Source organism: Crotalus tigris, unplaced genomic scaffold (genome assembly GCF_016545835.1).
Source record: "Crotalus tigris isolate CLP2741 ecotype Arizona unplaced genomic scaffold, ASM1654583v1 scf7180000019553.37968852642:3898890, whole genome shotgun sequence".
Classification (NCBI taxonomy): Eukaryota; Metazoa; Chordata; class Lepidosauria; order Squamata; family Viperidae; genus Crotalus; species Crotalus tigris.
In genome coordinates, this window is record NW_024097591.1 from 714,143 (window position 1) to 739,922 (window position 25,780).

The 25,780-nt window shown below is 48.0% G+C and overlaps 1 protein-coding gene across 1 annotated transcript in view; it reads left to right on the top strand.

The window, feature by feature from the left end:
* The window catches only part of PLCB3 (phospholipase C beta 3), a 39,261-nt gene extending 13,707 nt beyond the window's left edge, over nucleotides 1–25,554 (top strand). The window contains exons 5-33 of the mRNA XM_039363535.1: nucleotides 2,014–2,093; nucleotides 2,337–2,390; nucleotides 2,899–2,974; nucleotides 3,974–4,074; nucleotides 5,178–5,344; nucleotides 5,732–5,878; nucleotides 7,872–8,029; nucleotides 8,703–8,785; nucleotides 8,878–8,962; nucleotides 9,415–9,598; nucleotides 10,523–10,630; nucleotides 11,273–11,337; nucleotides 12,042–12,138; nucleotides 12,988–13,072; nucleotides 14,031–14,155; nucleotides 14,753–14,907; nucleotides 15,550–15,711; nucleotides 15,997–16,096; nucleotides 16,845–16,949; nucleotides 17,849–17,940; nucleotides 18,171–18,306; nucleotides 18,996–19,031; nucleotides 19,650–19,824; nucleotides 20,818–20,977; nucleotides 21,222–21,298; nucleotides 22,078–22,167; nucleotides 22,274–22,331; nucleotides 22,846–22,932; nucleotides 24,520–25,554. Coding sequence (XP_039219469.1) covers nucleotides 2,014–2,093; nucleotides 2,337–2,390; nucleotides 2,899–2,974; nucleotides 3,974–4,074; nucleotides 5,178–5,344; nucleotides 5,732–5,878; nucleotides 7,872–8,029; nucleotides 8,703–8,785; nucleotides 8,878–8,962; nucleotides 9,415–9,598; nucleotides 10,523–10,630; nucleotides 11,273–11,337; nucleotides 12,042–12,138; nucleotides 12,988–13,072; nucleotides 14,031–14,155; nucleotides 14,753–14,907; nucleotides 15,550–15,711; nucleotides 15,997–16,096; nucleotides 16,845–16,949; nucleotides 17,849–17,940; nucleotides 18,171–18,306; nucleotides 18,996–19,031; nucleotides 19,650–19,824; nucleotides 20,818–20,977; nucleotides 21,222–21,298; nucleotides 22,078–22,167; nucleotides 22,274–22,331; nucleotides 22,846–22,932; nucleotides 24,520–24,684 — 3,213 coding nt within the window. The 3' untranslated portion in view covers nucleotides 24,685–25,554. The remainder of the gene's footprint in view (nucleotides 1–2,013; nucleotides 2,094–2,336; nucleotides 2,391–2,898; nucleotides 2,975–3,973; nucleotides 4,075–5,177; nucleotides 5,345–5,731; nucleotides 5,879–7,871; nucleotides 8,030–8,702; nucleotides 8,786–8,877; nucleotides 8,963–9,414; nucleotides 9,599–10,522; nucleotides 10,631–11,272; nucleotides 11,338–12,041; nucleotides 12,139–12,987; nucleotides 13,073–14,030; nucleotides 14,156–14,752; nucleotides 14,908–15,549; nucleotides 15,712–15,996; nucleotides 16,097–16,844; nucleotides 16,950–17,848; nucleotides 17,941–18,170; nucleotides 18,307–18,995; nucleotides 19,032–19,649; nucleotides 19,825–20,817; nucleotides 20,978–21,221; nucleotides 21,299–22,077; nucleotides 22,168–22,273; nucleotides 22,332–22,845; nucleotides 22,933–24,519) is intronic.
* The last annotated feature ends 226 nt before the right edge of the window (nucleotides 25,555–25,780 follow it).

Sequence of the window (25,780 nt, forward strand, 5' to 3'; positions counted from 1 at the left end):
AACAGTATTATTATTATTGATCATCGCACAGTCAGCCAGATGTTCAGACTGGATTTGGCATTTTGTCTACCTATCGAGTCCTTACCCAGGACCTGGGATAGGCAGATGTGGATGTTTGATGGTATTACAGATATCGTCGCAGGATGGAAGCAGTTCCTAGTAAGGCCGCCTTTTGCAATTGACTAATAGCGAATTTGTCAATGCCAATGGTGTTCAAGTGGTGCTCCAGTTGTTTTGGGATTGCACCCAAGGCGCCTATGACTATTGGTACCTCTTCTTCTTCTTCTTCTTCTTCTTCTTCTTCTTCTTCTTCTTCTTCTTCTTCTTCTTCTTCTTCTTCTTCTTCTTCTTCTTCTTCTTCTTCTTCTTCTTCTTCTTCTTCTTCTTCTTCTTCTTCTTCTTCTTCTTCTTCTTCTTCTTCTTCTTCTTCCTCTTCCTCTTCCTCTTCCTCTTCTTCTTCTTCTTCTTCTTCTTCTTCTTCTTCTTATTATTATTATTATTATTATTATTATTATTATTATTATTATTCCCATTCCTTCAGTTTGAAACCTGTAGTAGCTTAGGCCTAAAATACCAAATTTTTATTTATTTATACACATACACACACACGCACGCATGCACACACACACACACACACACACACACACACACACACACACAGGGAATTGATTTCCTTGGGGAGCCCAAGACTCCAGAATATCTTTTCCCATCTTGATTTTAGCGGTTATAAAATTGTTCAGATGGAAATGCATTGCTTCAAGTTTTCCTGTTATGGAACTGTTCCTTTTAGTTCTGGATTACTGATTAAGCTAAATAAGCTTTGGGGAATGTCTTGGGCACAGTGGCAAGCAGCTAATGGCCCTGTTCTCATTTGCACGCATCGTGATGGTTGTGAGTGTTGCGTCTCTCACACACTCTTCCAAAGTAATGCTTTCTGAACGCCTCTTAAAAACTTTTTTAAAAACGCTTTGGGAAACTTTTCTAAAACCTCATCTCCTAAAAAAATCTTGTCTCTAGGCAACTTCCGGGCACCCAAATGCAAAAAGCCATAACATTAAAAAACAAAGTGTTTTAAAACCTCCATTTAATTGAACTGTGCAGTAAACAGGGCTTTCTTTTTACCCCACGGGGTTAAATAGCCCGGAATCTATATTTCAGATTTGCAAAGAAGTCCAAGGCTTGTTCATCCTGTGGGTTATATGTATTTGCTGTCTTTTTTAAAGCTGTTTTGGCTCAAAAACAGATCTACCCATGGGTGAAAAATCAACCGCTTTTGTGTTCGCCACATCCTTAAATGGCATCTGCTCGCTCTCCAAATCAAATTAGCCTTATTGTTTAAAAAAGTGGCTGAAATCTAGGAAGGCAGCAACTTTATTCTGGTTCTGCCCTGTTTTGCGGGCGTTCCAGAGCAGGCTGGTGTGTGTGTGTGTTGGGTTGCATTGTTGAGTTGTGGCAAAAGGAACAAATGGCATTAAGAGAATATTTGGAGCGAAGATTGGGAAAAACAAGTCCTTGCCTTGCCACCTCATTTAGCCATTCACATTGCTAAGCGAGGCAGCCTCTTAAATGAGCTGTGCCTGATTTTACGACAGCTGTAGCCATGGTTGTTAAATGAATCATTGCGGCTGTTAAGTGAATCACCCGGTCGTTAAGCAAACCCGGCTTCCCCCATTGATTTGGCTGACTGGACGGCCGCAAACTGTGATCGCGTGACCTCAGGACACGGCAGTCGTCATAAATACATGACGTCCGAATTTTGATCAGGTTATTATTTGAGAGGGTCGTAACTGTGAGGACCGGCTCACAAGTCACTTGTTTCAGTGCCATGGTAGCTCAGGACGGTCACTAAACAGATTGTTGCAAGCCTCCAGGCCTCCTTTTGCCATCAGCCAAGCACAGACACCCACAATCTCCTTCCTATTTTGGTGTGTGATTCTGGGCCACCTGCTTTCAAATCCAGTTTCTTGGGCGTAAAGGAATTACAGCGTTTTCCCTCCTTTCTTCTGCTTCCAGATTTGGGCCGAGGAACTGTTCAAGCTGGCTACCAACATCCTTGCCCAAAACGCTTCTCGGAATACTTTTTTGCAAAAAGCGTAAGTGGCTTTTTCCGGCAATAAAGACGGGGACTTCCTGATTCATCCAAAGCTGACCTGACTTGCATTTGCGATCTAGACTGACCCAAGCCAGCCTTTTTTTAAAAAAGGAGAATTGAATTAAATTTTCGATGGGGTGGGAGGAAAAAAAAACAAACACCTTTTCCAGCTTATCTTTTGACCACGATAAGCAGCTCCACCTTTCCTTCCGGTGGACTCACTCTCCCAATTGTGTGCTTACAGCTACACCCGGCTGAAACTCCAGGTTAACCAAGATGGGCGGATCCCTGTCAAGAAGTAAGACGGTTTCCCTTCCTAGGTTCTTTTGGGTTGGTGATCTGGTATCTGGGAATGACTAAGAGAAAAGAGGCAGGGTCAAGGAAACGGTTAGGCAAGAGACAACATAAGCTGCATAATGGGTGGGGGATAGGACCACCCCCTAATATTTTACAATGTGGACTTGTGCTTTGAGACTTTCTGTTAGCAAAACTTTACAATAAAATAAGCTTATCTGCTTGTGTTTCCTGTCTGGTCAAGAAGGCTAACGAGCAAGCAATATATATTTTTTTGCACCTCCGTTTCTGGCAAATTCTGGCCTGTTGCAAATTGTGTTTTTGCTTTGCGAGCTCCGAGTTGGTTTGCCCGCATCTCCCATCGCCCTGTTCCCCTGGAGCATGGGCTGGGAACGATGGGAGGAGCAATCCGAAGGCCTGGAGACAGCTTGGTGGAGGGAAACTGAGTCTCGGTGGGGCCAGCCCGATTCAATTCAATTTTTATTTTTTATTTTTTGGTTTCCTTCTTGCAGTATTCTCAAAATGTTCTCGGCTGACAAGAAGCGAGTGGAGACGGCCCTGGAATCCTGCGGCCTGAACTTCAACAGGGTCAGTTCCTCCGGGCTGGTTGCTGATGCTTCAGATTCAGTTGCCCAGTGCTTTTCCCTAGCATCACCCCAAAACTTTTGAGTGTGCCCAGGATCCCCAATAACATCTGCCTTACTTGAAGAAGGAAGGAAGGGAGCAAGGAAGGAAGGAAGGAAGGAAGGAGAGGGAGAGAGGGAGGGAATGCAGGGAGGAAGGAGGAAAAGGGAGGAAGGAAAGAAGGAAGGAAGGAATGGGAGTGAGGGAGGGAGGGAGGGAGGGAGGGAGGAGGAAAAGGAAGGAAGGAATGGCAGTGAGGAAGGAGGAAAAGGGAGGAAGGAAAGAAGGAAGGAAGGAGTGAATGGGAGGAAGGAAGGAAGGAAGGAGAGAGAGGGAGGGAATGGCAGTGAGGAAGGAGGAAAAGGGAGGAAGGAAAGGAAGGAATGGGAGGGAGGAAGGAAGGAAGGAAGGAAGGAAGGAATGGAAGGGAGGGAGGAGGAGAAGGAAGGAAGGAAGGAAAGAAGGAGAGGTGATGGAGGAGGAGCTCCTAGAAAAGCAAGACCTTTTTGATATCACGAGAAGAATCTCTACTATACTGAATTGGGCTTTTGGCCCATCAAATGCCATTTTGATTTTCAGAAGTGACCCCACCAATTATGCTTCCAGCCTCCCCAGCCAGCAGGGCCAGTCCTGAAGGATGCTGGGAAGAAAAGCCCCCCATTATCTAGAGCAATGTTTCTCAAACCTTGGCGCCTCGTAACATGGAGGGACTTCCACTCCCAGAATCCCCCAGGCAGAATTCTGGGAGTTGAAGTCCACCCGTCTCAAAAGTTGCTAAAGTTGAGAATCACGGTTAGGATTAGTTTTTTAGGCCTATTGCTAAATCCCCCCTTTTTCAAGGCAATTTGGTTCTCCAGCCCTGCCCAGCCTCCCTTTATGCCCCTCTTTCCAGCCCCCCCCCCGAATTTCAAGAAATAATTCAGATTTCTCTCCCGTTTGCACTCTTTTATGCTTCCTCCCCAGAGCGAGTCGATCAAGCCGGAAGAGTTCACCCTGGAGATTTTCGAGCGTTTCCTCAACAAACTTTGCCTCCGTCCCGACATCGACAAAATCTTGCTGGAGATGTAAGTCACATTTTTGTGGATCGGACGCCGTTGTGAGACCGAAAGGGAGACGCCTCAACATACGACCATAACGGAGCCTGTTGGGTTAAGGTCGTAAGTCTTGACCAGGGTTAGGCAACTTGTGCTCTTTTATGACTCGTGGTCTTCAACTCCCAGAATTCCTGAGCTAGCATGAGGGAAACTTTGGCCCCTTCATCACTCGTGGACTTCAACTCCCAGAATTCCTGAGCCAGCCATGCTGAGGGGAAAGGGAGAGGTTTCCAAGCTGAGCCATGCTGGCTCAGGAATTCTGGGAGTTGAAGTCCATGAGTCATGAGGGGGCCAAAGTTTCCCTCATGCTGGCTGAGGAATTCTGGGAGTTGAAGTCCACAAGTCATAAAAGGGCCAAGGTTGCCTACCTCTGGTTTTGACAGTCATAAATTGGGTCACCCATATGACCATTTTTGACCTTTTTTGCAGCGGCCGTTAAGCGAATCACCTCAGCCGTTCCAGGGCGCCCCTGTGGGCTAGGCAACCTTTTCACCAAGCAGCAATTCCCTTAACAACTGCGGCAAGAAAGGTCATAAAACGGGACAATGTTCATTGAACAACTGTCTTACTTAGCAACGGAAATTTGGGGCTCCGTTGCGGTCCTAAGTGAAGGACTACCTGTGGCCTGTAGGTTTATAGCCCCAATACCCCATACAATACAGGCAGTCCTCGACTTACAACAATTCGTTTAGCGACCATTCAGAGTTACGACGTCACTGAAAAAGGACTGAGGACCGTTTTTCACACTTATGACCGTTGCCGCCTCCCCAGTGTCACATGATCAAAACTCAGATGCTTGGCGACTGACTCGTATTGATGACCATCGACCGTGTCTCCCGGAGTCACATGACCCCCTTTTGCGACCTTCCATGGGGAAGCCAGATTCACTTAACAACCGTGTTCCTCTCTTAACAACCGCAGTTGATTCCTTTAGCAGCTCCAGCAGGGAAGGCTGTAAAATGGAGCAAAAGTCACGACCAAATGTCTCACTTAACAACAGAAACTGTGGTGGTCGTAAGTCGAGGACTCCCTGTATCCAATTCCTTTTTTCTTTTCTGTCCTAATCCCATCAGTGGAGCCAAGGGGAAGCCGTATCTCAGCCTCGACCAGCTGATGGAGTTTATCAACCAGAAGCAACGAGACCCCCGCCTGAATGAGGTCTTGTACCCCCCCCTCACTCGGGCGCAAGTGCGCCAACTGATCGCCAAGTACGAGCCCAACCAGCAGTTCCAGCAAAGGGGTAAGATGCCCTTTCTTTTGCCCCAAGGATGAGCCAGGAGAAACACGGGGCCTGCTTGGATTCGCGCGTCCCCTGAACTCGGCACCGTCCGCCTTTACAAACCCGTTCTCGCGCAGTCTGCGAGCAACTGAACAAAAACTGTGGACGGAGAGGAGAAAAGCCAAATGCAAAAAAAAAAAAAAAAAAAAAGATTTGGACCTATTTGTGTAGCGGTTAGGGGGCAGAAAATAGTAATAATATCCCTAATAATGGTAGTAATAATATAGGGCTAGTTCTTGAATTGAAGCTGTGGTTGAAATTTTCCTGTTTTTTTTTCAATCCATTCTCTTTTATTTGAAGTTCTTGGATTTGCCAAGGGAGTCTCAAGTTTTTCTCTTCCTTTCCCAGATCAGATGTCCCTGGAGGGTTTTGGGCGCTACCTGGGGGGTGAAGAGAACACCATCGTGCCCCCCGAAAAGCTGGACCTATGTGACGACATGACACATCCACTAAGCAGCTACTTCATTAATTCTTCACATAATACCTACCTCACAGGTACCTATAGATACAGACTGGGCAGCTGTGAAGGCATCTGTCTCTCTATATATATCTATATCTATTTTTCTATCTATCTATCTATCTATCTATCTACATCTACATCTACATATACGTATACATATATATACATATATTAAAGATGGTACTAAAAAAGAGGAATGATTCCTGGGTGTATGCATGTTAAGAAATAAAAACGTGAGCACCAGGAAAGAGTAAAACATTTAAAAGTTTTAAATATAAAACATTAAAAGTTTTTAATAAAAAGCAGACCTAGCTTTTGTTGGCTCCTGTCTACCAAACATAAATCAGTCTGTTCTGCGTTATATATATATATCTTTCTATCTCTATCTGTCTGTCGGTATCTATCTGTCTGTCTATCTATCTATCTATCTATCTATCTATCTCTCTATATATCTATCTATATATCTATCTCTATATCTATCTATTATTATATCTATCTATCTCTATCTCTATGTCTGTCTCTGTCTATCTCTGTCTATCTATCTATCTATCTATCTATCTATCTATCTATCTATCTATCTATCTATCTCTACCTCTCTATCTATCTCTATTTCTATCTATCTATATCTATATCTATACATCTATATATCTGTTGAAGTCCACAAGTCCTAAAAGGGCCAGGTTTGAAGACCCCTGAGATAACATAAAGCAATGTTTCTCAGTCCTGGCCACTATGTGCTGTGTGGGCATCAACTCCCAGACTTCCCTAGCCAGTACGCTGGCTGGAGAATTCTGAGAGTTGAGGTCCACCTGTCTTAAATTTATTGAGGTCGAGTGTTTTAGAGGGTTGTGGTGTCGCAAAATTGGAGCATCCCACGGTAAATGATATTGCTAGTGAGCTCTTTAATTCAAGACGATTTGCAGAAGCATTTGAAGATTGAAGCATTAAACTGAGTTTGCAGCTGAGAGAAGAATTTAATGACTCATTTTTTATGGCTCGCACTGAACATTTTATTGACATTCCAGCACCGGCAGAGGGGACTCCACCCAGTTCTTTATCTATTGGTACATTTTTTTCACCCTTTACCACAGAGATGGGGAACGTTTGCTCTAAATCAGCATTTCTCAACCTTAGCAAGGTTAAGATATGTGCATTGCAACTCCCAGAATTCCCCAGCAAGCAATGCTTTAAGATTTGTGGACTTCAACTCCCAGAATTTTCCGGCCAAAAGTTTGCACATCTTAAAGTTCCGAGTTCGAGGAACAGTGCTCAATTCTTATGTGAAGTGCAGTTCCCAGCAGCCTTTGCAAACTTGGTCAAAAGTGAGGGATGTTGAGAATTGGAGTTTTGCAACAACTGGGGCCAGAACTGACTGGAGATGGTTTGAACACTGTGGCAAACCCTGATACGACTGGCTTGATCTTGGCTTAAGAGTGGCCCGTAAACCCACCCTTTGCCGTTTATGGCTTAGTTGCACAAGACCCGGGCACGGGTGTGAATCCAGACACTTAAGAGGCCTGCGTGGAAACGAAGCCAGCAGGCGAATAAAAGCAAGACAATGGCAGAATAATTCAAATAATGGAAGGTGGGAATCTTTTGTGATGCAGCCTCTGGAGACGTCACTCCAATTAGCCGGCGCCAAAGAAGGAAAAAAATTCTCTCTTGGATAATAGCTTGCAATTTCCTAGCGTCCCCAGAGGAGAACTGGAGTGTAACATTTGTGGCCTCGGGTTTGTGAAGTGAAAAGCTTGTAAAGTAGGGAAGATACAAAACACACATTTAAGCATGCTACGTGCAACCCTATGAATAAAACCCCCTCCCCTACAAAGAACATATCAATATTAATACCGGTTCCTCGTGAATCCATAGCGGGAAGAGGAAGCTTGAGCGTTCACAAGCTTAATGCTGTACGCAACAAATCGGTGATGGACTTTAACTCTTATCTAACTCTTCCTCTTCTTCTTCTTCTTTTTTTTTTTTTTCCCTCCGAAGGCTTTTTTCTCACCCTCTCCTCCTTTCTCCCTCCAGCCGGGCAGCTGACGGGCAATTCCTCCGTGGAAATGTACCGGCAGGTACTCTTAAGCGGGTGCCGCTGTATCGAACTTGATTGCTGGAAGGGGCGTCCCCAGGACGAAGAACCCTTTATCACCCACGGCTTCACCATGACGACGGAGATCCCCTTCAAGGTACCCGTTGCGGGGGGGGGGGTCCCCCTCTGGCTAGTTTGTCTTCCTGGAGGGCAAGAGACCCTCCCCCTCCTTCACCTCTTCAATCCAGCCTTTCTTCTTAAGCCTAGAATCTGGGAATCAGGACATGGGATGGGACCTAAGAGGTCATTTAGTCCAACCCCCCCTCCTCTCCAGGCAGGTGCCTTGAGGGAGATGGGCGGTTAAAAATAGGAAATATAAATAAAATAAAGCTCTATCGCGGTGCTCCTCAGACTTGGCAACTTGAAGATGGGCGGGGTTCAGGTCCCAGTGTTCCCCAGCCAGCCTGCTTTAAGATGGATGGACTTCAACTCCCAGAATTCCCCAACCCATATAGTATAGGATGGGTGGACTTCAACTCCCAGAATTCCCCAACCCATATAGTATAGGATGGGTGGACTTCAACTCCCAGAATTCCCCAACCCATATAGTATAGGATGGGTGGACTTCAACTCCCAGAATTCCCCAACCCATATAGTATAGGATGGGTGGACTTCAGCTCCCAGAATTTCCCAACCAGCATGCTTTAAGAGGGGTGGACTTCAACTCCCAGAATTCCCCAGCCAACATGCTTTAAAATTTCTGGACTTCAACTCCCAGAATCCCCCAGCCAATGTTAAATCCCTTCGCTCTCATCTCGGCTCTGTTGCAGGAGGTCATTGAGGCCATTGCGGAAAGCGCCTTCAAGACATCGCCCTACCCCGTCATCCTGTCGTTTGAGAACCACGTTGATTCGTGAGTAAGCTACTCGCAGCCTGCGTGAGAGACGTCGTTTTTTTTCTCGTATCTTGTTTTACGGAGGCTTGTACTGATTTTCCCTTTTCCAGAGCGAAGCAGCAGGCTAAGATGGCCGAGTACTGCCGAAGCATCTTCGGGGACGCCCTTCTGATCGATCCCTTTGAAAAATATCCGGTGAGTAACTCTTGATCAGGGCTCTTCAAACTTGGCCCTTTGATGACTTGTGGACTTCAGTTCCCAGAATTCCTCGTGCCTGGATGAGGAATTCTGGGAGTTGAACTTCACAAGTCATCAAAGGGCCAAGTTTGAAGATCCCAGCTTGTGGACTTCAACTCCCAGAATACCTCAGCCAGGCACACATCCTGGCTGAGGAATTCTGGGAGTTGAAGTCCACAAGTCATCAAAGGGCCAAGTTTGAAGACCCCTGCTCTCGATGGACCTTGCTGTTTACCAATTGTTTACAAACTGTTGTAAATTGAGGACCGTCTGTATATATAAGAGACATGGGAAGAACAGATGATCTTTGATAGTCCTCCACGTCTGCCTCTTTTTCCAAATTAAGGGTTTTTCTTTTTGTCTTTTGGCTCAGCTGGTTTCCCAATTTGTCTTTCCCCCTCTTCCTGCAGCTCCAGCCCGGCGTACCCTTACCGAGCCCCCAGGAATTATTGGGGCGCATTCTGGTGAAAAACAAGAAGCGCCGCACCCACGCCAAGGGGACGGAAGGCAGCGTCCGCAAACGGGTTCTGGAGCAGACGCCCAGCTCCTATAGTGACTCTTCTGGGGTGGGCGAGCCGGGGTCTCCCGCCCTGGGTAGGTGCCCCAAAGTTTTTTTGTTTGTTTATTTATTTATTAAATCCACATGCAGCCCATCACACCATCCAAAGCGACTCTGGATGGTGGCTTTTCTTTTGGGGGGAAGATTCAGTCTTGGTTAGCCAAGAAGCCGAATCTTTGCTCCATGCAAAGTCCAGGGGCTGAAGGGAGGGAAAATAGCGAAGAAGGAGGGAACGAAAGAAGGAAGAAAGGAAGGGGGGAGGAAGGTAGAAAGGAAGGAAGAGAGGGAGGAAGGAAGGAATATCAGAATAATAGAGTTGGAAGGGACCCTGGAGATCATCTAGACCATCCCCCTGCTCAGCCAGGAAACCCTATTCCACATGGCTATCCGGTCTTCTTGAAAACCTCCAGTGAGGGAGGAAGGAAGGAAGGAAGGGGAAGGGGAGGAGGGGAGGGAAAGAGGGAAGGGGAAGGGGAGGAAGAAAGGAGAGGAAAGAAAGGGAGGAGGGAGGGAGAAAGGGAAGGAAGGAATTAAACAAGGAAGGAAGAAAGGAAGGGGAGGGAGGGAGGGGAGGAAAGGGAAGGAGTCAAAGAAAAAACAGTGTAAGAAAGCAAAGAAGGAAAGTTGAAAAAAGGCAGGAAAGAAAGAAAAAGATTCAATACAAAGACGTCGCTTCCCACCTTCTTTACCGCACATATAATTCTAAATTTGCCTCTCGCTCGAGGCTTACAACAAGCCCTCTTCTTTCCATAATCTATCTATAATCACAAGCCATCATTTCATGTCGCACAGGAAATTTAACCTCAGGCCAGCCATCCGTGACAGCTCAGCGGGAACAAGAAGCTGATGATATCGTCCCGGTCTGAGCGGCCACAGCACGCAATGCAAAATAGCCGAGGAGGGGAAAGCAAACCCAAAAGCCGGTTGATTTTTCTTCCTCATGTCTTCCTCTCCTGCAGGGTCTCCCTTCGCTGAACAGCCCGAGATCCTTTCCTTGATCCTGACCAACGGGGAGGAGAAGACCCCCGACAGGATGGCAAAACTAGGGGAACCCCGCAAATCTATTGGTGAGACTTCCCTGGGAAAACATCCCCAGACAGCTGCATGTCCAAACTAAGGTGAAGAAAAGGTTTTCCCAATAAGCCAGCTATGGAATTCTGGGAGTTGAAGTCCACCCACCTTAAAGCAGGCTGGCTGGGGGATTCTGGGAATTGAATCCACCCGCCTTAAAGCAGGCTGGCTAGGGGATTCTGGGAGTTGAAGTCCACCCACCTTAAAGCAGGCTGGCTGGGGGATTCTGGGAGTTAGTCCATCCACCTTAAAGCAGGCTGGCTGGGGGATTCTGGGAGTTGAAGTCCACCTATCTTAAAGCAGGCTGGCTGGGGGATTCTGGGAGTTGAAGTCTACTTAAAGGAATTCTGGGGGTCCATCCCTTTTGAAGCATGCTGGCTGGGGACTTCTGGGAGTTGAAGTCCAACATCTTAAAGTCTACTGGCTGGGGAATTCTGGGAGCTGACATCTAAACATCTTAAACTTGCTAAGTTTAAAAAAAATTCTCTTTTAAATGATAGCCCAGATAGAATCTTTATGTAATTTTTAACAGTTAACTCACCTGGGAACTGTAGTTCTTTGGGGGTTCAGCTGACAAAGTGGCGTTTTACCCATCCCACAGATCCCCCCCTAACCCCTTCCTTTCTCCCCACCTCCAGACCGGGAAGCTGAAAGTGAGGAGGAAGAAGAACAGCCAGACCCTAAAAAACCTACCACCGATGAGGTACGTGCAAGGGGGAACTTTGGCCAGGCACATCCGGAATATTTTGGGGTGCACCAATGACTTTCAAAGAGGCCTTGGAGAGGAAACAAAAGAAAACCGTGGAGTTACAGCTAGTCCTCAAGTTATGGCCACCATTGAGCCCAAGATTTATGTTGCTAACAGAAAACTTTTTAAGTGCCCCACTTTACGGCTTTTCCTGCCAGAGTTGTTAAGTGAATCATTGCAGCTGTTAACTTAGTCACACGGTCGTTAAACGAATCCAGCTTCCCCACTGACATTGCTTGTCGGAGGGTCTCAAAAGCGGGTCACATGACCCTGGGACACCGCGACCGTCATAAATACGAACCGCTTGCCAAGTGTCCGAATTTTGATCACCTGATGTGGCAACGGTCATAAGTGTAAAGTGGGGGAAGCCGCAAAGGTCGTAAGTGTGAACAACGGCCATAAGTCCTTTTTTTCAGTGGCGTGGTAACTTGGAACAGTTATAAGTCGAGGACTACCTGTGTTTTATTTCTGTAACTCCCAGGAGTCATCGCAAGAGCTCCGATGAGTAAAGATTCCATTTCCCAGGTTTTCTCACCAGCCTGGAGCCAGAGGGGATTCTGGGAAATGGAGTTTTAAGACAATTCGGACAGCTTTCAAAGTTTTGCATTGTGTCACTGCTTTTTCCCATTTTTTTTCCCCAACTCCCCGATCGCCCGCAGGGCACCGCCAGCAGCGAAGTCAACGCCACAGAGGAGATGTCAACGTTGGTCAATTACATCGAACCGGTCAAGTTCAAGTCCTTCGAAGCAGCCAGCAGTGAGTTGGGGGGGTGGGGGGGAGACACGGACGAGCGATGGTGCCCAGCTCAATGGCGGCTGAATTGACAGCTTCTGCCTTTTGAATCGGGGACCTTTTGGGGTGTAGAAATGTGTCCCGGGGGGTGCCTGGTTATTAATGTGACTCTTAATTACAGTGGCCATATTTTCTCGGGGGGGGGGGAGGGAAATACAGGGAGTCCTCGACTTAAAACAGCCAGAAAATTTGTCACAGTGATTAATTGAGGCAACGTGAGACTGCACCCCATTTTACAGCCTTTTGGGGGGGGGGCTGGCTGGCTGGGGAATTCTGGGAGTTGAAGTCCACAAGTTTTAAAGTTGCCAATTTTAAGACCCCTGATTTTCAGCAATCTAGCCGGCTAAGGAATTCTGGAAGTCCACAAGTCTTAAAAGTTGCCAAGTTTGCAGACCCCTGCTCTATGAGAAAGCGTGTATGATAACTCTAATCATAACCATAATCAAAACAGGGTTTTCATTCCTTTGTAGAGGCTACCATTGTGATTTTTTTTTTTATTTTGGACTCTCCCTCCTTCCTTGCAAAAACCCTGATCCTTGAGAAGAGACTTGTCTTGAGTGCTTAAATACGCGGCTGGACAGTCATCAAATTCAGGATGTTTCATTTGAATGATAGCCGGTTCCTTTGCGTGTCCAAAATTCCACTAGCCAGATTTAAAGCAAACTTGGTGGGGCAAATTCCCTTAGTGATGGAGGGCTAGTCTCTCTCTTTCTAACCAGCCTTTACCTCGCAGGGTTGTCGTTATGGGAAAAACGGGGCCCTAGGCGCGTGCAGAAAACTGACCTGCTTTTTCTTTCCTTTCTGCTCTTCTAGAAGGCAACAAATGTTATGAAATGTCTTCCTTCGTGGAGACCAAAGGACTGGAGCAGCTGACAAACAGCCCCATGGAGTTTGTTGAGTATCCTGGATAGTTCCCAAACCAACATGGAGCTCTCGAACCCATGTCTCTCGTCTCTCAGACGCCCCTTCCCTCTTTTTAAAATGATCAGGCTTTGGCACGGCTGATATTTATCAGTATTTCCTGCATTAAACGTTTAAATTGATGTTTTCACTCTGGTCCAAGTGATCACGATGGTGGGGTGGGATTCGAATCTGATGTTAAGGGAGTTTTTGCCTCGTTTTATAAGCTTTCTTTGCCACAGTTGTTAAATGAATCACTGCAATTGTTAAGTTAGTGACCCGGTTTTGCTCATCGGAAGGACACAAAAAGGGGATCGCATAACCCCGAGGACACAGTGACCGTCATAAATGTGAGTCAGTCGCTAAGCGTCTGAATTTTGATCACATGACCACGGGGATCCTGCAACGGTCGTTAAGGGTGAAAAACCGTCACTTTTTAAGTACCGTCATAACTTTGAATGGTCACTAAATTGAGAACTGCTTGCAGCGTCAATTTTGACGACTCCTGAGAGAATTTTGGGGTCAACCCCAGGGATATTAGGACCTCGTTGCTCTAGGCCAGGGGTAGGCAATTTTGGCCCTTTTATGACTCGTGGACTTCAACTCCCAGAATTTCTGGGCCAGCATGGCTCAGCTTGGAAACCTCTCCCTTTCCCCTCAGCATGGCTGGCTCAGGAATTCTGGGAGTTGAAGTCCACCAGTCATAAAAGAGCCAAGGTTGCCTACCCCTGCTCTAAGGGATCCTGCCTGGAGTAGGGGTTGGAATAAATGACCTCTCGGATCCCACCCCATGGTGTGGTTCATAATTCTAATGTTAAGAAGGAAGGCTGAATTGAAAGGAAAGGTGAGGAATAGGTTGGATGGGATGGCTTTGCGCGGCGAGACACACGTTGATAGCCAGCTGGACAGCTGACCACCCTTACCAGCTTTGCGGCCTTGACACGGATCCCTCCCAGATACAACAAGAAACAGCTCAGCCGAATCTACCCCAAAGGGACACGCGTGGATTCCTCCAACTACATGCCACAGCTCTTCTGGAACGCCGGCTGTCAGATGGTGGCCCTTAATTTTCAAAGCCTGGGTGAGTTCCCCTTCTGGAGGCCCATGAGGACTAGGAACTTGCCCAGGCGTGTACGCGTTTACAAAGGGCAGCCGTTTCCCTGGAACTTTTCGCTGCAGCCTTGTTTAGATCGGTTGAATGAGATCGCTTGTAGTTTAGCTGACCCTCAAAATGTCAACCCAGAGGAATTTGGAAGGACAATGGCGATGATTTATTAAATTCATTAAATTTATGGGCCGTCCCTCTGACGACTGAGTGGCCGCTAAAACAGAAGTTTCTGTGCTTTACGCAGGGTGCTAAAATTCACCTTTATTTTTTTTAAACGGTTTTTGGTGCCTTGGCCAAAAAGCGGGCGACTTTGATAAATGAATTTCCCTACCATTTTGTAGCGTCCTGTCTGCCCCTAAAATATGCCTCGACGCTTTAAATTCTCAATAAAAACACGAGCCCCTCTAGATAAATAATCTTCGCCTCTAAATACAAGGGAGAAAGAGAGCTGTGGGCTGCCCAGCGCGTACCCAGCGGCTTTGCGGGTTGCCGTCAGCTTGGCCTCTGCTAGTATAATGAGGACTAGGAACTTGGTTTGCATTTTCGGTATTCCCCCCCCCCTCCACGCAGACTTGCCAATGCAGCTGAATCTGGGCACCTTCGAATACAACCGCCGGAGCGGCTACTTGCTCAAGCCCGAATTTATGCGACGGTCGGACAAGTTTTTCGACCCGTTCACCGAAGACATTGTTGATGGCATCGTGGCGAACACCGTCAGAGTGAAGGTTGGGAGGCATGGCGAGGTGGACGGGGCGTAAAATTGGGTGGAAACTGTGTAGATACCTGTCGGTTGTGACTTTGAGGGGAGCGGGGAGGGAGGGAAGGAAGGAAGGAAGGAAGAAGGGAGGGAGAAAGGAAAAAGGGAAGAAGGGAGGGAGAAAGGAAAGGAAAAGGGAGGAAGGAAAAAGGGAACAAGAGGGAGAAAGAAAAGGGAAGGAAAGAAAGGAAGAAAGGAAGAAAAAGGGAAAGAAGGGAGGGAGAAAAGGACGGAAGAAGGAAAGGAAAGAAGGAAGGAGAAGAAAGATTGACAGAAAGGGAAGGAAAGTAGAAGGCAAGCAGGAAGGAAGGAAAAGGAAGAAAAAAAGGAAGGAAAAGAGAAGGAATAAAAAGGGAAGGAGGGAGGAAGAAAAGAAGAAGGAAAAGAAAAGAAAAAAGGAAAGAAGGAAAAGAGAAGGAAGGAAGATGGGAAGGAAGGAAGGAAGAAAGAAGGGAGGGAGGGAGGGAGGAAAATCGACAAGCAAACCTATTTGAGCCAGCAATCTGAGTGGAAGAGAGTTCTTCTGAGCATATACAGAGAGCTGTGTCAGAAACTGGCAAGCGAATTCCACCAGAGTTTTAGAACTAAGACGGGAAACGCATCTTCTCAGATTATCTCCGGTCAGTTTCTCTCGGATAAGAGGATCGGCATCTACGTCGAGGTGGACATGTTTGGGCTGCCGGTGGACACCAAGCGCAAATTTCGCACTCGGACCTCCCAGGGCAACTCCTTCAACCCCGTTTGGGATGAGGAGCCCTTTGTCTTCCAGAAGGTGAGCATGGAGGTGGGCAGCATTGACGTTCCTTGAGGCCATGGAGCAGGGTACTTCTGAGCATGTGCAGAGTGCGTCTCTTTCTCGCCCGGAATCTCAGCTTTTGCTGATCTGCCCCCAAATTAAATTTTGTCTCTTTGAGGTGAATGGCCTTTCGTTTTGTTCCGCTCCATTCACAAAGGTTGTGTTATGTGTGTGTACGAGTGTGTGTTTGTGGAGCATCCATGGCACAATCTGAACTCGGCTCTTCCCTCCAGCAGTTCTTTCTACTCTCTGTTTGCCCAGGTCGTGCTGCCAACCCTTGCCTCGCTGCGCATCGCGGTTTTTGAGGAGGGTGGCAAATTTGTGGGGCATCGGATCTTGCCCGTCTCTGCCATCTGTGCAGGTGAGTTCCTCTATTCCCCCCCCCCCCCAGCGGCAAAGTTATTGCAGAGTTGGTTCCCTCGTCCCCCTTCTGCAGAATAATGGGATTTTCATGCTTGAGGAAGGACTAGAACTCACCGTCTCCTGGTGATTGGCCCAATGTCACCCAGCTCGCATTCGTGCCTAACGCGGGACTAGAACTCACCATCTCCTGGTGATTGGCCCAAAGTCACCCAGCTTGCATTTGTGCCTAAGGCGGACTAAAACTCACCGTCTCCTGGTGATTGGCCCAAAGTCACCCAGCTGGCATTCGTGCCTAAGGCAGGACTAGAACTCTCCATCTCCTGGTGATTGGCCCAAAGTCACCCAGCTGGCATTTGTGCCTAAGGCGGGACTAGAACTCTCCATCTCCTGGTGATTGGCCCAAAGTCACCCAGCTGGCTTTCATGCCTAAGGCGGGACTAGAACTCTCAAATCTCCTGATGATTGGCCCAAAGTCACCGAGTTGGCTTTCATATCTAAGGCGGGACTAGAACTCACCGTCTCCTGGTTTCTACCTGTCGCCTTAATCATTAGACCAAACTGACTCTATACAAATAATCCCAGCGCATCATATTCCATGTTTTTATTTATCTCTTTGGGCAGGAAATGCAATTAGAAGATCGCTTCCAATATTATAATTATCTGGAGATCCTGGAGATCAGGACTTAACACTTCTGTGCTAATGTTGTGTGTCTGTGTGTGTGTGTGTGTGATTTTCTCTTTCTCAGGATACCACTACATTTCCCTGCGCAGTGAAAGCAACCAGCCCCTCTGTCTCCCGGCCTTGCTGGTCTACACGGAAGCTTGCGACTACATTCCCGACGATCATCAAAGTAATAATGGCTTGTGGAAAGGGGGCGGGTCCTTCCTGGGTGGGTGGGGACACTCTGATGCCGTCGGCCCTGCAAGGTAGACCGGATTAGCCCACCAAAACCACGCAGGCAATCCTCCATTTACAACCCTATCTTCAGCGACCGATCAAAGTTACACACACAAAAAAAGGGGGGGACTTCTGAACGTTTTTCAATTTTAACGACCGTTGTGGCATTTTCAGGGTCACTCCTATTGATGACGCTTGCAGTGTCCCTGTGTGTGTGTGTGTGTGTGTGTGTGTGTGTGTGTGTGTGTGGTGGTCTGCTTTTGTGACCTTCTGACAAGCAAAGCCCAATGGGGAAGGCAGGTCCACTTAACAACTGTGTTGCTAACTTAACAACTTCAGCAGTCCGCTTACTGCAAGGGGTCTTCAAACCTGGCCACTTTTAAGACTTGTGGACTTCAACTCCCAGAATTCCTCAGCCAGCCTGAGGAATTCTGGGAGTTGAAGTCCACAAGTCTTAAAAGTGGCCAAGTTTGAAGACCCCTGGCTTATAGGGATCATACATTGAATAAAACCGAAATAAAGCGTGTAAATACACGTAGATATATAACGGAGAAAGGTCGCAAAATGGGGCAGCATCCCCCTGGTCACTGGAGGGACCTGAGTCTCTTTTTCCCCGTGCCGTTGTAACTTTGAATGGTCACTAAACGAACCGTTGTTAATTGAGGACTCCCTGTAATCTCCGTCTCGCGGTAGGATAGACGCGGTAGCATACGGACGTGCGATAGAGAAAGCCAGGCTCTGAGCATCGGGACCAGATTCTCCGGCCATCTCTTGTCTAATCCCCGTCTAATCCCAATCCATGTTTTCTTAGGAAAGCGGCGGGCCTTAAGGCTCTCTTTCTTCTCTCCCCAGATTATGCCGAGGCGTTGATTAACCCAATTAAGCACGTCAGCTTAATGGACCAGCGGGCCAAACAGCTGGCTGCCCTGATTGGGGAGAGGGAGGTGAGGACTTCCGGAGTGAGACGACGCGCAATGAGGCGGACAGGTTACGGAGGGTGGAGATGCCCGCGTCATTTTTGCATTAAATTGAGGGGTCCGTTTTTGCGACGAGACGGCCCGGCGGGTGTCACAGAGCAATTTGGGGTGGCAGAGAGAGAGAGGGCGGGCATTTAAAAGGGTTGGAATGCCCACCTTCATTTCCCCCTATTCCCTCCCCCCCCCCCGTTTGGCAGGAGAACATGGAGAAGCCAAAGGAGTCCCTATTGAGGAGTCCGTCTTGCACCACCACGGGGCCGGCCCGGGAGGTCCAGAAACCCCTCCCGGATGTGTTGCCCCCAACTCGGACCCCCAGCATCATCCCCAGTCAAGGTGAAGCAATAGCAATAGCACTTAGACTTTTAGACCGCTTCACGGTGCTTTATCTGGGTCCTTGTTTTTACCGACCTCGCAAGAACGGAAGGCTGTTTGAGCTGGTCAGGATCAAACTGCTGGCAGTCGGCAGAGTTATCCTGCAATACTGCATTCTAATCATACAAAGGAAGGAAGGAAGGAAGGAAGGAAGGAAGGAAGGAAGGAAGGAAGGAAGGAAGGAAGGAAGGAAGGAAGGACAATAGCACTTAGACTTATATACCGCTTCACAGTGCTTTACAGCCCTTCTCTCAGTGGCTTACAGAGTCAGCCTCTTGTCCCCCAACAATCTGGGTCCTCGTTTTTACCGACCTCAGAAGGACGGAAGGCTGAGTCAACCTTGAACCGCCCAGGATCGAACTGCTGGCAGTCGGCAGAGTCAGCCTGCAATGCTGCATTCTTAACCACTGCGCCACAAAGGCTGAAAGAACATGCTGCATGGAGAAATTTCCTCAGCCTGTATAACATTCCTATTGGCTGCTGGAATGAGGGGGAGTGGGGTCTTTTTGCCCACCGTGGGAATGTTGGGGGAGAAAGAACGGGGCCCCACATTTTTCTGCCCAGCCCAGTTTTGAGATTGGAATGTTAGAAGCTCTGAAGTCCGTTTTTCCTCCCAAACTCTGCATTCCTTCTCTTCCTGTATTCTCTAGGCCAGAGAGATGACCTGATTGCAAGCGTCCTGGCAGGTAAGGATGGGGATGTTTTGCCAGCCCCCTTAACCCCAAAGGGTGCCCGTTGACAGCAGTGGAAAGTTACGACTTACGACGGGTCCTCGTGCTCACGACCGTTGCAGCATCCTCACGATTTGCGTGATCAGCACTTTGCAAGCGGCACGTATTTACAACGGTTGCAGCGTCCGGGGTCATGCGATCCATATTCACGACCTTCCCAAGGGGGGGGGGAGCCAATTCACTTAAAGACCACACACTTCACTTAAGAACGGTGGTGATTTGCTTCACGACCGTAAGATCGTAAAATCAGAAGCAACTCCTTTAATAACCACCTTGGAAATTCCCGAGGATTACGTGCCTATTTACATTTCCGGTTTTACAAGCCGCCGAGAGTCGCTTGATCCATCAGACGGGCAGCATAAAAATTTAATAAATATTTTTTTTAAAAAACCAGCCACTCAAGTTCCTAGTCCATATTGACGCGGAGAAAAAAAAAACTTGAGAACGGAGAAGCCGGGGACGGCACGATCTGTTATTCTTTCTCGCCGTCTCGCCGTCTCCCTTCCCTTCCCGTTTCCTTCTCACCGGAGACTTGGACTCCGCAAACCCTCATGCTTTGCTCTTCCCTTCCAGAGGTGTCCCCGCCTTCTGTGGAAGAACTGAAGCAGCAAAAGGCTTTTGTGAAGTTGCTGAAGAAGCAGTATCGGGAGCTGAAGGAGCTCCGTCGCAAACACATGAAAAAAATTTGCAGCCTCAACAAAAAGCAGAACGCGCAGCTGGAAAAAAGCCGGCTGCGTAGCCGGGAAGGGTGAGAATAATATCAGATTTTTTAGCCAAGTGTGTCCCACAAGAAGCCCAGAAAAAGGACGTTTGGATGAGATTTGCCATGCAGGGGGAAAAGAGAATTACAGCAGGTTTTCTGCTGCTGAGAAAGAGAGATTGAGAGCAATTTTTCCATGCTGAAAATGAGAAGTAGGACAGATTCTCCATGCCAAAAAGGAGATTTACAGCAGATTCGTCATGCAGAAAGACAGACTTTAAAGCCAATTTACTAGGCAGAAAAGAAGATTTAGAGCAATTTTTTTTAGGCCTAGAAGGAGATTAACAGCAGGTTTTCCAGGCAGATGCACTTAAACGACGGCGATACTAACTTAACAACTTCAGTGATTCCCTTAACAACGGAGAAAAGAAAGGTCGTAAAATGGGGCAAAATTCACTTAACAGCTGTCTCCTTTAGCAACAGAAAGTTTATGCTCCCTTGTGGTGGTAAGTCAAGGATGACCAGTAGTTAGCCAGTGTCGTCTTGAAAACCTCCAGTGTTGGAGTACCCACAACTTCTGGTGGCAAGCCGTTCCACTGGTTAATTGTTCTCACTTTCAGGAAATTCCTCCTTAATTCCAGGCTGCTCCTGCATTAGTTTCCATCCGTTGCTTCTTGTCCTGCCTTCGGGCGCTTTGGGGGAATAGGTTGACTCCCTCTTCTCCAAAGCACTAAAAGGCAGGACAAGAAGCAACGGATGGAAACTCATCCAGGAGAGAAGCAACCTGGAACTAAAGAAAAATTTCCTGACAATTAAGCAGTGGAACAATCCTGCCTCCAGAAGCGGTGAATGCTCCAACACTGGAAGTTTTTAAGAAGAGACTGGACAGCCATTTGTCTGAAATGGTCTAGGGTTTCCTGCCTGAGCAGGGGGTTGGACTAGAAGTCCTCCAAGGCCCCTTCCAACTTTATTATTATTATTATTCTCTGTGGCTGCCCCTCAAATACTGGAAGGTTGCTAACATGCCCTCTTTTTTGGCAGGTCTCAAAGCTCTTTAGAGGGAGCCCGGCCAGGACAGGACCATGAGGAACCTCAACGGAAGCTGGATCTTCAGGAATGGCAAATGCAGGAGGGTCTGCTACGGCTACGCGAGGCTCAGCACCAGGTGGAGAGGGAGATGAAGCGAGATCACCTGCACCAGGTATCATCTACACCAGGGGTCTTCAAATGTGGCCCTTTTATGACTTGTGGACCAACCCCTGCTCTCCCCAGTCCTCTGGCCAGGCACAGCCCGATTGGTGACTGCGGAGATCCCTGTTTCTAGTCCTCGTGGCAAAAAGGCAGGAGGTTGGACTAGATGACCTCCAAGGTCCCTCCCAAATTTATTATTATTGTTGTTGTTGTTAAGTTCCTGTGCTCTGCTTTCCTCTGGCTTCTTCCCCCAGGCTCAGCAGCGTTTAAGAGACATCGCTCAAGATTATCAGACGGCTCAGTTGAAGAAGCTGAAAGAAACGAGCGAGAAGTGAGTTCGTAACGCGACGAGAAGCTTCCGGCGATGAGGAGCGTTGGGAATTTTGCCTTTCGCTTCATCCCGCCGCCTGTCGTCACCCTCGGGGTGTGGCTTTTGGGACTTCAGAAAAGCATTTTTTTTTCCTGATCAGGCTGTTAATTCCTCTTCTCCCCTATGTGGGAGCCTTATACACGTAATCCTTGACTTAACGACCACAATTTCTGTTGTGAACTGAGACATTTGCGAAATGAGTTTTGCCCCATTTTACGACTTTTCTTGCCACAGTTGTTAAGTGAATCGCTGCCGTTTTTAAATGAGTAACTCCGTTGTTAAGTGAATCTGGCTTTCCCCATTGACTTTGCCTGTCAGAAGTTCGCAAAAGGGAATCAAGTGACCCCGGCAGACTACGACCGTCATAAATGCGAATCTGTTGCCAAGCGTCCGAATTTCGATCATGTGACCGTGGGGGGACACTGCAACGGTCGTAAGCGCGAAAAATGGTCGTCAGTCCCTTTTTCCAGTGCCGTTGTCACTTCGAACGGTCACTAAACAAATTGTCGTAAGTCGGGGACGATCTCTACAAGGCTTCTCGTCAGCCTCGAGCAACGTTTTTAAATTTGGTTGAGGAAAAAAACAAAACAAAAACCAGTTGTAATTTCAATAATAAACGTTTAGCTCCCGTTTGGCATCTCACACTGCCCGGTCAAGTTTTTTGAGGATTTGGGATAAAAAGATCATTCACACATTGTGGGATGAGCACTAAGGTGGCTTGTCGTCCCTTTGCGTGTTAGAGAGAAGAAGGAACTGCAGAGAATTCTGGATCGAAAACGGCACAACAGCATCACGGAAGCGAAATCTCGCGAGATGAGCAAAAAGGACATGTGAGTTAGAGCGGGGCCGGAAGAAAGAGCAAAAATGTCGGGTGATTGGTATGGGCGAACGAAGGAATGATCAGGGATTGTCCTTAACCTGCTTTGTCTCTCCCAGGGAGTTAACCGAGATAAACAGAAGGCACATCACTGAATCCGTAAACTCCATCCGGAGGGTAAGCCTCTAACAATCTAGCATTTTCCTAATTGTCAATGTTCAGTTTTCTTTTTTCTAACGCCTATCGTTCTCGCACACCGCAACACCACTGTAAATCAGCGTCACAAAAAAATAAATAAATAGGAAACTAAGTTAAAAGTTTACAAACTTATAAAGCTTTCCAGGACAGGCAAGAAGGATACAATTCTGGATGAATCTTAATTTATTGGAGTGATGCTTTGAGTTGAGCACGCACACAGACAGCTCCTCCAAAAATGTGAAAAAATCCATATTTAGGATTAAATCTGCGCCCAGATTCTGAACCCGAGAATATTTCTGTGTGGCCTTCAAGGGGTGGCCCCAAGACAATCACATGGCAGTCGTCTAGACTGGAGTAAACAAAACAGGGGCAACTTTGATTCCCCTGGAAAAGAGGATGGGTGGTGAACCAGCTGATGAATTTGGAAGGCTGCTCTTCTCCTCCTTTGCTTATTTTCTCGTGTGTGTTTTTTTTTTCCCTTCAATTCCTCCAGCTTGAAGAGGCCCAGAAGCGACGCCAGGAAAAGCTACTTTTGGGACACCAGGAAATGGTGCAATTGATTGAGGACGAAGAACCCCGGGTGGGTGATTTTTACAAGGGTCACCGAGAACAATCTTGGACCTCGGGAGACAGGGCGAAGAGATGCTGCTAAGGCAGTGGTTCTCAACCTGTGGGTCGGGACCCCATTTGGGGTCGAACGACCATTTCATGGGGGTCGCCAAACAAGGCTGTCTGCCATTTTTTCCCCCTTTTCTTTGGCCACGCCCCTGGCACCTGGTGATGTATAAGTGGTTAGGGGTCACCACAACATGGGGAACTGTATTATGGGGTCGCGGCATTAGAAAGGTTGAGAACCACTGTTCTAAGGGAACAGCCAGATAAGAGACCGCTGAGCCCTCGGCTGCGTAATGGATGGGACTCTCCCTAGTTCCTTTAGGCTGTAAAGCAGTGGTTCTCAACCTTTTTAATGCCGCAACCCCGCAACCAGTCGTAAGTCGAGGACTACTCAACCGGTCGTAAGTCGAGGACTACTCAACTGGTGCAGCACCGTTTGCAGACTGGGACTTTTGGCGGGCTCAGCAGGGCAGAGACAGCCTGGACAATTCCTATTGGCTTTTGAAAGCCAATAGAATTAGATTGTATTCAAGAGAGTCTATTCTATTGGCTTTCAAAAGCCAATAGAATAAAAGGGAGTAGCACGCTAAGGAAAAGGGGGGAAAAATGGCGGATTGCGTTGTTTGGCGACCCTCGTGAAATGGTCGTTCGACCCCAAATGGGGTCCCGACCCACAGGTGGAGAACCACTGCTGTAAAGGAAGGGGGTGAGAGAATCTAGATCTGTGGAAAGAGTTCAGAGTTGTGCAGGTACGTGGGAAAGACTTTTGGAAACGGAGCAAAGAGACCTTACCCAGGAATGGTCAGATAAGAGTCAGCATAGCCCTCAGATGTATAATGGATGGAGAAAGAGGGTCACAAGAGACCCTCCCTAATTTCTCAGGCAGTAAAAGAGAGAGCTAGAATGTGGGAAAGACTTCAGGGTGAAGAGATGCTGCTAAGGGAATAGATAAGAGACAGCTGAGCCCTCCGCTGCACAATGGGTGGAGAAAGAGGGCGAGAAGGGACCCTCCCTAATTTCTCAGGCTGTAAAGCTGGGGGGGGAGGGGGGAGAATCTAGATCTATGGAAAACAGTTCAGAGTGTGTGCAGGTATGCGTAATGATATCTGGGGAAGACCTTGGGAGACGGAGCAAAGAGCCCTGCCTAGCAACGGTCAAATAAGAGACAGCAGAGCCCTCAGATGTACAACAGGCAGGGCAAGGGGCTCACAAGGGACCCTCCCTAGTTTCTCGGCCTGTGAAGGAGAAAGCTGGAACGTGGGAAAGACTTCAGGGTGAAGAGATGCTGCTAAGGGAACAGCCCGATAAGAGGCAGCTGAGCCCTCGGCTGCATGATAGGCGAGGCAAGAGGCCTCAGTCTCTCCAGCTGGAAAAGAGACAGCGGGAGGCTTGCATTTTCAGCCTCTTCTTCATGCAGAATTAGCTTCTCTGCTTGTGTCCCCCCCGCCTGATCTACCCGGCAGGGCTGACGGTTGCATAACTCAGGTGTCTTTGAGAGCCAGATGTTTTCCGCTTGCTTCCTCCACTCACTCCTCCTCTTCCTCTTCCCTAGCTAATAGCTCAGCTGGAGCAAGAGTGGCAGCTGGAGGGCTCGTCCCTGACCCAAGAAATCGGCCGTTTCCTGCAGGAAGAACTCGACGGGGGAGTCAGCAACGGACACTCCCACGGCCCCAGCGTCAGCTCCTTGGCCCCCGAAGAAGAGCTGACGGTCCTGTGAAGCCAACACAGAGCAAGGGACGTCGCTGACGGCCGGCCAGCCACGAACGAGAAACATGGGGGAGGGCAGTTAAAAACACCCCACGTGGGAGAAGGTGGGGGGGCAGGACCGGCCCAAAAACACACACACACACACACACACTAAAGGCACTTCTCGTTTCCTTTCCTTTTTAAAGTTTTATTTTTTTAACTTTTTAATTTTATTGCTAACCGTGTAATGTGTCTCCCAATTCCCAGTGGTGCATTGAGACTGGGGAAAGACTCGGGGAGGGGGGGGAGCCTTTTGGCAGAGGGGGGGGGCAACAGTTGGACAATCCACTCGCCGCCCCCCCCTCCCCGAAGTGTATGCACGCACCTGCACCCCAACCCGTGTATTTGCACGCCATTGTTCGCAGTGGAAAAATACGCACGCTGCATGTCCCTGTTGAATGCATGATTAGAGACAAAGGCAATCTTTTCGTTGCGACTTTGAGGAGGGGGGGGCAAAGGGCTATTTTAAATGCACCCCCCCCTTTTTTTTTCCTTTTAAAGCACAACCACTGGGAAGGAAAAAAAAAGGGAAATGTAATTTTTCACCTTCCCTGCAGCTGGATGGGCTTTGCCAGCTGCATTGGGAGGGGGGCGGAACCACTGGGTAGGGTGGAAGGCTGTCCGGGTACCAAGGACCGTGAGGGAAAAGGGACAAAAAAAGTCAACGGTGTAGGCAGGTCCGTCCGTCGTTGCTTTCGGGATGGGTACAAAGAGGAGAGGGTCCAGGCGGGCCATCGGCCGATCAACCGTGCCTCTTTTTCTCCTGAATGGCATCGTTTGCTGTTCTTTCTCTATTGTTGTTGTTGTTGTTTTTAACGTGAGTAATAAACTTGTAATTCAGCGTGGACTCCCGTTGGGTTCTTGCCTCCACCTCTCCTGATGGCAAAGAACGGCTGGGGGATTCTGGGAGTTGAAGTCCACCAATCTTAAAAAGTTGCCGAGTTTGCTTTATTCCGCTGCCCCCAAATATTGGCTGAGCCGGCTGGGTTATGATGGGTGTTGTAGTCCAACCCCTTGGAGGGCTACCAACCTGGAAAGACTGTTTTGCAAAACACCCTTTTTCACAA